General features: G+C 31.4%; 1 protein-coding gene across 1 annotated transcript in view; it reads right to left on the bottom strand.

The window, feature by feature from the left end:
* Positions 1 to 1,048: 1,048 nt before the first annotated feature.
* Positions 1,049 to 14,181, bottom strand: part of LOC131843524 (fatty acid synthase-like) — a 31,358-nt gene continuing 18,225 nt past the window's right edge. The window contains exons 24-40 of the mRNA XM_059192188.1: positions 13,782 to 13,952; positions 13,135 to 13,265; positions 12,590 to 12,740; positions 11,675 to 11,846; positions 11,246 to 11,358; positions 10,407 to 10,562; positions 9,085 to 9,213; positions 8,056 to 8,135; positions 7,456 to 7,611; positions 6,905 to 7,156; positions 6,010 to 6,163; positions 5,418 to 5,622; positions 4,206 to 4,356; positions 3,481 to 3,652; positions 2,787 to 2,963; positions 2,088 to 2,190; positions 1,049 to 1,743 (exon numbers count right to left, since the gene is read on the bottom strand). Of these exons, the coding sequence (XP_059048171.1) occupies positions 1,202 to 1,743; positions 2,088 to 2,190; positions 2,787 to 2,963; positions 3,481 to 3,652; positions 4,206 to 4,356; positions 5,418 to 5,622; positions 6,010 to 6,163; positions 6,905 to 7,156; positions 7,456 to 7,611; positions 8,056 to 8,135; positions 9,085 to 9,213; positions 10,407 to 10,562; positions 11,246 to 11,358; positions 11,675 to 11,846; positions 12,590 to 12,740; positions 13,135 to 13,265; positions 13,782 to 13,952 (3,015 nt within the window). The 3' untranslated portion in view covers positions 1,049 to 1,201. The remainder of the gene's footprint in view (positions 1,744 to 2,087; positions 2,191 to 2,786; positions 2,964 to 3,480; positions 3,653 to 4,205; positions 4,357 to 5,417; positions 5,623 to 6,009; positions 6,164 to 6,904; positions 7,157 to 7,455; positions 7,612 to 8,055; positions 8,136 to 9,084; positions 9,214 to 10,406; positions 10,563 to 11,245; positions 11,359 to 11,674; positions 11,847 to 12,589; positions 12,741 to 13,134; positions 13,266 to 13,781; positions 13,953 to 14,181) is intronic.

Raw genomic sequence — 14,181 nt, 5'->3', positions numbered from 1 at the left:
ATTTAAAAGAGCAACAAGGGAGTTTCTTGCTGCGTTCTCTTTATGCTAAATGAGTGGTAAAATAAAAGACTTTCCTTACGGGTATTAAGTTTTTTAAAATAAAATTATTTCTATTTCTATACAAAGCAGAGAGCACGTCTTTCTTACTTATGTTCATGTCTATATTTAAATGAAAGAAAAGATAATATTTGTGATAATCGTGTTTTATTATTTATATTTGAATTTTAAAGTACAGAATCAGTCTTCGTACGTAACCATTGTATGCCAAGTGAAATAGTTGCGGAAATAGATTATTGCTGTAATACTATAACCACAGATAACATAATATTACATAAAATGTTCATATCTTTTAAACAAGGAACTTTCAAAATTAGGTCGTCCTTCGTTTTGTGAATGTACTTTACTAAATTTACGATTATTTACTAAAACTTTTTTTCACATTTTAGGACTATATGATCTTATTGTTCGCAATTGGTGAAATATGTAGTTAGAGTTTTTTTTTATACTCATAGCATATATAACATATTATAAACTGAGTTCATCAATAGAAATTAATCTAAATATGATAGAAAATTAATATAACCGACAAAAATAATAACTTTTTGTATTTTTATATAAAAATGTTTTTAGGACCGTCAACTAAACGAATAAGTATTATTATATTTTGCAATTTTGCTATTTTGTTTTTGGATATTATCATAACTACTATTAACATAGTTAAATTTAGTCTTTCTAAACCTATTTTTTTCAAATCGACTTGGAAGGTTTCTTAAAATTTGCTTATCGCAATTAAAGACAAAATTTAATGAAGATAGAACAAGATTTAGCGATTTATCTAATCATAAGTCACTAATTACAAGTTAAAAACGATATTTAGGCTCCTGAAGTACAATTAATGATTTTAGTGCCTTAACATTAACAAAATAGAGATTATACAGACAGCAGATTATAGCTTTTTACAGATACTTACTATTCAAAGATTAATAAATTAAATAGAATAAAATAAAATAAACGTAAACTTCAAAAATGATCAGTTTCGGTATTCTTAAACATGTATTCAGGTTCTTTTTATTTCCTTGAAATTTACGGACTTTTGTACAAACTAAAAGTAGATGCCAGTTCCATTGTACCCTAAAACTAATAACTATATCGCTTTTCCGGTGATCTCAGGTTGATCTTCAACAATGCTAATATTATTACTTTAATCCATTTGTCCACTCGATCCATTGTTGAAATCAATAACATCGTTAATAATATCAGCGACATTTTTGTTTTCAATGATATTCACATGATTACTATCAAAGAAGTGTATAGTTACAGGCGCCTCGCTAAATTTATCAAGACCATAATTCTCTTCACAAACTATAAATGGAGGATTTTCTTTTGGTCTCAGAAGTATAATTGGTGATTGTAACTTCTTAATATTTACTTTATCGTAGTTGTAAACTACCTTCATACGATCGAAGCATACTTGAGCTGTCGATGCGATAAATTCTTTTGAATAATTAGTTTGTACTGGGGATACTTTGACACTGTAATCAATTCTTTCATCATAATTCTCTATTTCATTGAGTTTCTCCATTAGAGTATCAGTGACTTCATTATTTGGTGATACAATATCTATAGTTTTACAAATAAGACTGTTTTGCAGTTGGAAGTCATTCTTGAAGTCTACCATAGCATTACCGATGGAGAGAAGGAAGTCAGGGGCGCCGTCTAAGCAGAATATAGTACCCTTGATACCTGTACAGAGTAAAACTTTATATGTTGGTAATGTTTCCTACAAATACGAAAGGGATATAACATAAAATAAGTTTATTAAATGTTTAATGTGTTTATTAAACATTTAATAAACTTATTTTACATTTTGAAGTAATGTCAAATAGTTAAAATTAAATAGTTATTAGAGACTAAAACGTAGAACGTTTATTTTGTTCTAAAATTCTAAATGTGACAGGCTGAATAAGGTGTTTTGTACACTGTCAAGCAGAAACTGCTTGAATGAATTCGATTAAAATTTGATACATCTAGATGTATCAATTCACTCAGGAAGTATGATGATTAAATGATATAAGAATATATTTTACCTTGACTCTCCAATTTAGCCGCTAAATTCAACGCTAGTATAGTTCCAAAACTATACCCTAGCAGCCAGAACTTGGAGCCAGGTACCAATTTGGATATCACCACCTATAATAGATATAATAAATTGAATTTCAACAATAAAAGTGCCAAAATACTGTTTTAAATTTGACGCCGTCATTATTTATACGTATAAACTCTTGCGAAATATTGGGAACTCAGCAAATAAATATAAAACGTGGTAAGATCCCGTTATTTTTACTAATTATACGTATAAAAAGTGTCAATATTTTTAAAAGCGATTGGTATATAGGTATTTAAATATAGTTTCAGAGATTATCGTCTCTCTTGTCTATACTAATATTATAAACAGGATTTTTTTTGTGCGTTTGTTTATTACTAATTTCACCTACATTACTAACAAATAATTTAATAACATGAAAATATACTTTCCTGTTACTAAAGCTCTTTCAACTATAGATCTACTGTGAAACACTTTAAAATACATATTTTTTTAAATACATTAATTACAGTCATAGACATGAGTACATATATTTGTATCGTTCGCGTAATCGAACTCACAACCATAGGAAGGTAAGATGTGCTAAAATGCTAGAACATCGAGAATGTCTACTGATAACAATCATAAAGATTTATTAAAAGCAGAGCAGGATAGACTTATTCCAAATTATCAACATATTCACCTGATACAGTCTCTCCACCATTTGGTCGCAGTTTTCATTTTTATGCACAGTTCCAAGTTGCAACACGCAAACTTCGATGTTGAGCCTACGGCACAGTGGATCTAGTACTGCAGCGGAACCTTCTACTCCTGGTAGCATGATCATTACATCCTCCATAGCATGTATTGCTTCTTGTTCCTGAGAAACCACATGTAATCTTTTATTAATGATTTTTAAATAGCAATTTTTAATTGCGGTTTTTAAAAGCTTTTTTAGCTAAACTAGTGGTAAAAATTTCCTATATGATTGTTTGTGTTACAATTTTTTTTAGTTTAATATTATTAAGAAATTATATTCCATATAATTACTTAAAAATTATAAATTTTAATCAACACGTATATATTTAGGTATTTGTATGTCTAGCTTTATGTGTACACTCTTTTGCCTCGTTAAATCTATTCGCTTGTGAAAGAGGACACGTGATATTTCAGGTGATATAGAAATAATATATTTTTATATCACCTGAAATATCTTGCTTTCTATAAATGTATGAGGTCCACTCAGGAGTCTGAACAGATCTTAAATAAATTTTACTCTTATAGATTGTATGAGGATTCACATAGGCTATCCTTTATGTTAAAATATCATGAGATGCGACTAATGAAATGATGTAAATTAAGAAATTGCAAATGGATAGCTGAACAATTAATCTTACTTCTATTATATTGCTAACTGCAGTGGTCATAAAGATGAGTGGTTCGTTGGCTAATTTTTCTTCTCCGAAATTCCTTATAAGTATCTTGAGACCTGCAGGAACCTCAATATTTCCTTGTTTAACTACAGCTTTTGATGCAGTACTATCACTTTCCGCTGATAATTCCAGTAGTCTAAAAGTTAGTTCCAATTTATAGTATTATTATAATTATACCTTCAAGACTATTGTCCTAGATGGGGTAGTCAGAGGCAATTTTACTGTCGACGGCGTGGTGGACGCAACAGTGGACTTGCCTACTTTAGTTCGGTATATTGAAATCTAGCGTGGCTGAAGTTGAGCCTAGCAATGTCTCTCAGATTAATTTGGTTTGCTACCGGTATTTCTATCAGCAGTGAGTTAATCAGGAATATAACTCGCAATTTTTCGGCGTAAGATACTAATCACTAGGCACCAACACTTTCAAGTTTAAAATAATTAGATTAAATTAGCAATAATTTAATAGTATATATAGAATATAAAGTATCTTAAGGGTCGATAAGGCCTACGTGACACTCCTAGTATTCCACACTTAATATTTCTAGCGTTTATAAGCTACGGTTACCATATATTAGGCCATATGCTTGTTTGCTATCATCGTGGTATTTAATAATATTAAAAATCTGCCTATAGCTATCTTATTTGCGATACTTTTACATAAGAAAATCATTGTACTCTTTCCTTCTTACCTGGCGAAGGTTAGCGTTCTGATATCTTGTGCAGTGAGAATTATCTCGAATTCTCTTTCAAGAGTCTGTTTGATTTCCACAGCCATCATACTATCCATGCCCAATTCAGCTAAAGTGACTTGTCGCGACACTGTTTTCAAATCCCTAATACCTATAGAAATATGTGTAACATTACCATTATATTAGTTATTTCTATTTATTCCAAAGTTAAAAAATGTTCAAGTGTTTAACTAACAAAGTTACATTTTAAAATAAAACTAATAACAATAAGAAATGTGGAAAAAGTTGTGAGATTGAGGTAATAATTTATAGATGTTTTTTTTATGTAACTGGCGTGCAAGAAGTCACTGGACCACCTTATGGTAAGCTGGAGCGTCGCCTATATACATGAAGAATACTACTCATTCATTGTTCTTATATTAATATATATTGTCAACATAAACAGTTTATAAAGCAGGCTGGTTAATGATTGATATACTCGTGAGAAAGAAGCATTCGTGTTAACATCAGGTTTTTTTACGTATGCGACTTTATAAAATGCCAGCCTCGGTTAATGCATGTCATTCGTGTGAAATTAGTCTTCGGACCACAAAATGTTAAAATAAAGCCTATGTTTATTAAAGGAAAGAATGTTAATAGTAATAGGTAATAATAAAAAAATCAACAACGTGCTCGTGAAGTGGATTTCAAGAAAAACGCGTGCGTTTTATAACGCAAATACTGAAGTTATATACGAACTATTTGCTATTTTTTATCAAATTTCGAAATGAGCGCCACGCGGCGCTATCTAGTAGGCAGGGCGACTTAAAAGACTTAAAATGGCGGGAGAACGTATCACTTTAATAATTGTACTTTCGCTGTCTCAATAATTAAAAATAACAAAATATATTATTATTTAAAAGATCACATTGCAACTTTCTTGTGATAAGACTTTCCGAATGAGCGGTTAAAATTGAAAAAAAAAATGTGTTGACTACTCAAAAGTGCTTCAATATTAGCTTATTTGAATAAGATACTTTTTTTCTTTTCTTTTCTATGGTTTTTTTATTCTGTTTCCTTGCAAGTGTGTGAAAAAGGTCGTACTATATTCGTGCGTATTTAACACACTCGGCTTTATTATGCTCTCACCGTAGGCTCGGGCTGAAATTTCGCCTCGTATGTTATAATCATCATGACACTTATATCGTAATATACTATAATTGAAATTTGTACCCATAATATCAGCTATGGTCTGAACAATATCCCCACTATTAGAACTACCAGTCTTTTTCTCAGCAACAACGATAGACGAGACGATTGGTGCATCTTGTTTCAAAAACTTGTCCAAAGTTAATAAACACGATGATATCCGCTGCTGCAAAGTTCCACCAATCTCCAGCTGTACGTCTTCATATTGCATATCTGCTACTAAACCAACCTAAAAAGACGTAGAACTATTTACGAATGTAAAATAATAGATAATATTATACATTTATTACATTCTTACTAATATTACAAATGTGAAAGTAACTCTGTCTGTCTGTTTGTCTCGCTTTCGCGCCAAAACTATTAAACCAATTTAAATGAAATTTGGTTTACAAATAGTCTAGACCCTGAGAAAGAATATGGTGTACTTTTCAATGCGAAAACAGGGTCATTTTTAAAGCTAAAAAAGCTTGAAACTTTTTCTTTGGATTTTTGGGCTAAATTATTCAATATTTCTTCTTTATTTGATCAATGTTAATATTCTACGAACGAATACGCGGATGCAGTTAGTAATAAATAAATAAATATTTTATATTACTATATATAGATATATACTAACATCACCAATTGCACCCCACTGAATAGCAAGACCAGGCAATCCATCTTTCTTCCTTTGTTCACAAATTCTTTCCATAACTGAGTTCGATAGCCCATAATTGGTTTGTCCAGCGTTACCTCGACCACATGATACCGATGAGAATACTACAAAGTTCCTGAAGGGACAATGTATATTAGAAGTATATTATTACAACAGATCTATAAAGTAGACAGATACAGAATCAAATTTAGTAAAGTAGTCAAAGGCATAATCTTTAGACGTAACATTTGGCACGTCCACTTTTGTCTCCATGGAAACCAACATGTCGTGGAGTAAGTCAAATGCCGTCTCTCGGATTACTTTTCGATTGTTGTCTATATTTCTATCACCGTACTACCTATTTATGTTATTTAGGGCGCTACTAAATATTTTATGATATTTAGTGGCGTTCATATATGGAACTAATTAATTTTAGGTACAAAGGGTAGTCCACTAGGCCATGTCGGCATTTGAATTTGATGTCTTCCAGATATGAACGCATAGTGCGTACGGTTTTAGGCGTAATGTGTAGTCTACTAGACTACATCATCATTCGAATTTGGTGTCGCCCAGGAATTAACTAACAACTTTTAGGCGTAAGAGGTAGTCGACTAGACCACGTGAGATTCGAATTTGATGTCGTCCAGAAATGAACTAACCACTTTTAGGTATAAGGGGTAGTCCATTAGACCACGTCGGCATTCTAGTTTGGTGTAGCACAGATATGAACTAACTACTTTTAGGCGTAAGCCTAGCCCACATCATCATTCGAATTAGGTGTCGCCCAAAAATTAACTAACTACTTTTAGGCATAAGGTATAGTAATCACTAGACTACGTCAATATACGAAATTGCCACTAATATTATCATTACTTACTTCAAATTCGGACATAGTTTTCTTGATAATCTATCCAAATGCATAGTAGCAAGGGCTTTCGGACCAAATGACGTTTTGAACATTTCAGGGTTTTGGTTTTGAAATATCGCATCTTTCAGAATCACAGCAAGATTAAAGATGGCTTCAACAGTACCCATTTCGTTGGCCATGTTAAGCATTTCCTCGCATCCAGACTCCGTGGTGACATCATGAGTAGAGATGCGAACGTCGGCTCCATAGGATGACCACATCCTGTTAATAATTTTTACTTAATAGTTAAAAAATATATATTAACAATCATTATATTACGTGAAGCAAATACTTTGTAACCCTTTTTACGAAAATTGCGCAGAAAGAGGTGTCTGAAATTTGGCACACTTATATTATTAAAAAATACGTTAAATATATATATATATAAAACATTACATCCACTATTAAGTATTTCATACATACGCATAGAATTATATCTTTGATAATACAACGAAACTTCACTCAATCACTAGATTACAATGCTGTTAGAAAGGACCTACAGTGATAATGTTAAGACTTACCTCAATCTTGTCGACTGGTAACCATTACTGACACCTTTGCGGGAAGTCAGTAGAATCTTTCTAGCTCCTCTCAATATGCACCAGTCAGCTAATTCTAAGCCGAACCCACCTAGACCTCCTATGATTATGTATACACGATCCTCATGGCACATGTACCTGGAAAAAGAGTAATAATAAAAACCTACAGGAAAATAAAAGAAAACCCAAAAATTCACACAGAAGCCATATAGTCTCAAGCTAAACAGAGCATGTACTATATAATATTTGTGGCTAAACAACAACAGATAATGAAAAATGAAGAGTACGTATTTTGTGTAGATTTTTTTTGTGTATTTTTATTTAAAACATATTTTCATATTTCTTACCCTTATCGAGTTATTTTGAAAAAACAACACTTCTTTTAATTTTATCATCGTTTTCCCGTCAACTTAAATCAAAATTTCTATTTGAACATTATTATTCATGTATTTGCGGACTTATTTTTACATATTGCGCCAAAACTAGTCACATCATGTTTAATTTAAAATTTTACTGCACTAAATATTAATTCAAATATTTATGTAATGTATTTATATAAAGGATCAATGAGTAATACTTTACCTAGGAAGCGCTTCGATAGGCATACACGTAGGTTTCACTGGTAAATCAGTTTGCTCCTCATTCCGAATTTTAATAAGCACCTATTAAATGAAACAATATTCTATATATATATTAGCTGGGGAGTCTATCTATCTATATCTATGTCGCTTTGCTATATAAAAAATAACATCGCTATTAAAATATAGCGGTTGTTGATAGAAGCGTGAAAATTTATGTATTTTTTAATGACAAATTATAAAAAAAATATATTTTTACCGAAAAATTAAAAAAATGTTAGGGGTATGAAAAATACATAGTAGCCGATTCTCAGACTTACTGAATATGAATATAAAATTTCAGAAAAAAACGGTCAATACACATACTGTAATACAATACAGTCTAACATTGTAACACAAGAATTTTATATATAAGATGGATGTACTCGTATATATTATATGCGAATACTGTTAAAAATGCAACCAAATGAAACCAGCAGCCAAATGCTGTCAGTCACTATATTGATTGCTACGAGTGTGATTTCCCAAGGCTCTGTTACGATTAGTTAAGCTCCGTGTAATAATTTGCTTCTATGATATACTAGTTGTACCCGCAGTTTCATCCGCCTGCAATTCATAGCCTATATTCTGATGTATAAGTTATATTATTGTAAAGTCTTATTAAAATCTATTCAATACTTTTTGCGTGAAAGAGTAAAAACATCCATCCATCCATTCTTCTCAACATCCTTCACGACTCTTTTCCGATTTAATTTTTAAATTATTAAAGTAATTAAAGTAAATATAATTAAAACAATATTTATTTAAAAGAGCAACACACAAGTTTCTTGCTCATTCTTCTTGTGACGAGTCTGCAATCCGAATGAGCGGTAGAAAAAAAAAAACTTGACTATTCAAAAGTGCTTATATGAAGTTTATTTGAATAAAGATTATTTCTATTTGGGCTTAATTTGATTTGAACTCACGAATTCACTTCTACGTCGAAGTAGTAGGAACAAAATGCTATACAATTAAATTAATATAATTTTGTTACCTTCCCAATATGTTTTCCTGCAGCCATATACCGGAAAGCAGTTTCGATTTCATGCATTTCGAATGTGCAATAGGTTAATGGGCGAACAGCTCCGCTCATAATTCCAGCGAGTACAAGTTCTTTCAGCCTCTGTTAGAATTATGAATCTTAGTGTCATTATGCAAAAAGTACATTAGACAAAAAATAGACCGATTAAAAAAACGGCATTAAAAATAAAAAAAAATCAAAAGCATTACAATGTAATCACATTGCAATGTTTTTGATTTTTGTTATTGGTGTAACATTTTGACGACTTCGGTGGTCTAGCGGTCAAGTACACCGCTTTACGACCGATGGTCGCGGGTTCGATTCCTCGCATGGCACAAACATTTGTATTCATGAATATGATTGTTTGTATCGATCTGGGTGTTTTCTATGTATAATATGTATGTATTTACAAAAAAAATATCTATGTATGTATCAGTTATCTAGTACCCATAACACAAGCTCTAGCTAGCTTAATTTGGGTCTAGATGGCTCTGTGTGAATTGTCCTGAGATTATTATTATTATTATTATTTTAAGATATTGATATGTATCATAGCAAATAAAAATAAAAAATCATTTATTCATGTTGGACACTTCAGCCGCTTATGAACTTAATTTTTTTTGTATTCTAATTTTTCGCTACCATCCAGTTCAGTGTATAGTCAAGTCTATATGTAGTCTCAACGATATTTAGCTACCAACATGAATTTATTTAAATTTATCTAAGACTGAATCCTGAAAATGCTACAGATAAAGTAACGCACAAACACAAAAACAATTCAAATATTTGTATTGTGCAATGAATCGAACCCGCGGACATTGGAATTAAAGCGATGTGTTAAAACTCTAGAATACTGAGACCGTCATATATGCAGAAAATTGTTTTTGTTTTGAAAATTTTAATAACTATAAAACTTAAGTTAGATATAACATTTTAATTTAAAGCCATACCGAGCAATAATGAAGTATGTAACAAGAAATTAATTAGTAAATTGAAGTTAAATAGTAATTTGAATATTTTAAATGTGGATAGTTAGACTCAGTATCATACTGTAATTGTCAGACTAATGATGTAATTTAAAATATTATTATAATATTTTACAAGCCAAAAACGGCATGTTTGGAATAATAATAATTTTAAGACCACTATGTACACATGTTTCAGTAAATATATTGATTTAAATTAAAAAATTGAATTAGATCTTTAGTAAGTAGATCTTACTTGTTAGTTTTATATATATTGATAATATTTATTCATAAGCACAAGCATGCAATTTATAAGCAAAATGCACTAACCTCTAAAACTTCTGAGCCTTCGTAGAAAATATCATCCAACATAATACCGTGAAAAGAGGTTTCTTTAGGAGCGATTTCTAGCAGCGTGTTGTTGCTAACATCAAATTTGCCAATTTCGAGGAATCTGCCACGGTAACGGAGGCATCGGACCGACGCCTATCATAGAACAATGATACAAATAAGAAAGAAGAAGAAAGCAATTCAAAATCAAGAATTCATAGGTACTAAATGGAATAAATCAAAATGGTAATATTGTTATGACAACATTATCGTAATCTATGTATTTATATAATAACTGTTCTGAAAGAGGGTAACAAGTAACGGGGTTTTAATGTTTCATGCAAAAAGTACGGAATTTGTTTTAATGAAACTTTACAATAATATAGATTATACATAAGAATAACACAGAGACTATAAACTTCACGCGAATGAAACCGCGGGCATACATACATTAGATTACATGGTGTGGAGGCATAACATTATAGTTTGCAGGAATGGGTGAAGAAATGCATGATAAATACCATGGGCAGCAAATATTTATGTGATGTCAGTAATCGATCATTTATATAGGTGACACTTTCGCTAGGACATTTTCAATTAGCACTTTCAATTAGGTGAGCAGTTAAGTCTTTTATGATGTCAGTGATACTAGTCATTAATATAAGTGATACTTTCAATCAGGTGAGCAGTTAAATTACCTATTCATAATCATCCTAATTCATAGGATATTATATTGGTAAATTAGGTTGTGCATACGTAGATCAAAATGTTTTGATAAAAGATGTCAATACTATAATAAGAGTTTAAAAAAAATTAAGTTGTCTTTAAATTAGCCTTACATGAAGTTTGTCATCCGAAAGAGAATTGAGCACTATATCCACACCTTTGCCGTTCGTTTCTCTACGAATCATGTTCTCGAACGAAGTGTCTCGTGAATTTCCAATATGACTATCTGTTGATAAAATTAATTATTAAGTAGACAAAAGAACATAAGTATACAAAAGAACAAAATTCAAAAGGTTAGAAAAATAATACCATAGAATTTTTGTGCATTAATTTATATTTGTGACTTAGGTGAAGGAAAAACAATAACAAATCAAAAATTTATTCAAGAGATGGCGGCATGCTCGCTGTAAAATTTTATATGACTCAACAAAATGTTGATACAGTGTTGCGTTCACTATGACGTCGACAATAATGCCTCTATTACTCTATCTGGAATAACAATCATGAAGTTAGAAGGGAAGAACCTTATATATCTTATTTACCTTTAAGTTTTGGAAATAGTTTCTTAATCAGTGCTCTCTTTTCAGGTGTACCAACAGTGGTGAACACTTCGCACCCATAGTGAAGTGCTACGTTAATAGCAGCTTGTCCTACTCCACCTGATCCGGCATGAATCAGAACAGACTCACCAGGTCGAATTTTACCAACCATTACCTGAGAGAAATGGATTAATAGATTCATCATTATCATAATTTCAATCCAACTTTCTGAATCTACTACTGTATATGAATCTACCTATTTCATCACTAGTATGACAGACACTAGTACAGTTCGTAATGTCCCAATTTTTTTGTATTATTGCAATATTTTTGAGATTCTCACTTTACTAGTAGGAATAATCCAGAAGAATCATCAGTATTGTAAATTTCTTATTTCAGAAAAATGAACCAGTAGTATTTATTAATAAAAATATAAATATTTGCTTATACCTAAGATTTTCTCGTCATGATATAATAGACCAGACTAAAAAGGAGTATCCTTGTCTATTTTATACTAATATTGTAAACGTAGAAATTTGTGAGTGTCAAACTAACAGTCATCAATCCAATGCACTCCTTTACGTAAAAACTACTGAATGGATTTTAATGAAACTTTAAATCAGAATAATACATAGGCTAAAAATTTAACGCAGGTGGAAGCGCGGGTACAGCTAGTTCCAAATATACCTATATATTATTATGTGTCATAATTGATTGATTACATATATTTGATTAAGACTTTAAAGTTTACCAAACAAGCAACAAAACCTTAAATGAACATGGCGAACAAAAGATGCTTGTATTTAAATTGAAGCACTTGGTTTTCATCGTGATGAAATTCCAAATATTATTTCAAACACTTGGATACAGAGTTATGAGAGTATCTAATACACTTGTCAAATGAGCTCCAATACTTACCATAGCACAGTAAACAGTAAGGTAAGTAATAGGCACGGTAGCCGCTTCTTGAAAGCTCCACTCATTAGGAATGTCCCAAGTAAGTGTTTTGCTAGCTTTTACCATGTTTGCCAAACCGCAATTTGGTACAACGGACATGACTCGAGAACCACTAAAAAAAAGAATAAAGATAAAGTTAGTTGTAAAGGGTACAAAAAGATTTTAAGAAATGTTATATATTTTTTTTATTTTCAACTAACACTCCATAGCAACCTTAATACAATTAATTCTACTGTAAATGAACTTCAGAATTAAAATCCTTCTAGTATAAATTCCATTTTAAAATGGAATTCCATTAAAAAAATTCTACTGTACAGTGACGTTTTAGGAAACTGCTTCTAGAACGCTTTTATACAAGAATACAATATTATTGTTCAGACTATATACTTATCATCATCTACTTCTTTCTTATCCCATTTAGAGCATATACTTAATGGAAGAAAATAAAATTAATAGATGCTAGAACAGCTAAATAACTATAACTTGAGCAAATAGTCTATACAAACTTCGGTGCACGTCCCACAATTTCTATTCCTTGCACGTACTCCTGAGCAAGTCTACCACGAGCGACGGCATCTACTGTCACACGGCCACTGGCAGTCATGATATCACGGAAGTTTAGTGCAGCACAGTATACCTTTGGTGGAACAATACAATCAGTAATGGTATGACATATAGTACATGATGTATAGCGAAACTTGAAATAAAGAAATATAATAATAAATTACAAACGACCCTGAACAATTAACACAGCACCATCCAGTAAGCAAACCTTGTGTTATGAGTACTAAATAACTGGTATAAATACCTAGATAGTTTTTTGAAATACGTACGTAATATACATAGAAAACACCCAGACTCATACAAACAATCATACTAACTCACGAATACAAATGTTTGTACCGTGCGAGGAATCGAACCCGCGGAAGGATCGTTAAGGTCACTCTAACATAGTACATTGCTGACTATAGAGATATTGTTGAACCATATGCTATTTTCTATAATTTCACGGTTGCAGCTTCATATCTATTCTTCTTGGCAGCATTCCGAACGTATTAGGAGGAACATAAATTATTATTTAAAAGTGCTTAAAATTAAGTTTATTTTCATAATGACTAATTGTATTTTACTATAGTCTAAAAATACCACTTACTTGCACCAGCACATTATTAGGATCTTTGAAAATCTGATCTTTCCTGATTGGACCTTCGATCCATTTTAGTGAGGATAGATTCCCGATAGTTAATGGACTAACGAAAGCGTGATCTGCACGAACAGTATCTAAATTTCCAAGCAGCAAGTGGCGGTACGTGCCCCATTGACCCTGTGTATATATTAAAATTCTTTATTGGTATGTAATTGCCTAAAATTTATTAATGTGGTATTCGCCTGTAATTGGCATATGCATTATATGTAAACCATTAAGTACTCAGTTACATTATTCATAATGTAAATACATATATATGCTATAGGTGAAATGATTTTGAATAAGTAAATATGTAGGTCTTAGTATCAGAATGATCGTATTGAATTTGATACATAAATAATCACAA

The sequence above is a fragment of the Achroia grisella genome, unplaced genomic scaffold (genome assembly GCF_030625045.1).
Source record: "Achroia grisella isolate CSIRO2021 unplaced genomic scaffold, CSIRO_AGI_Agris_v1 utg319, whole genome shotgun sequence".
Lineage (NCBI taxonomy): Eukaryota > Metazoa > Arthropoda > Insecta > Lepidoptera > Pyralidae > Achroia > Achroia grisella.
This window is presented reverse-complemented; position numbering and strand designations above follow the sequence as displayed.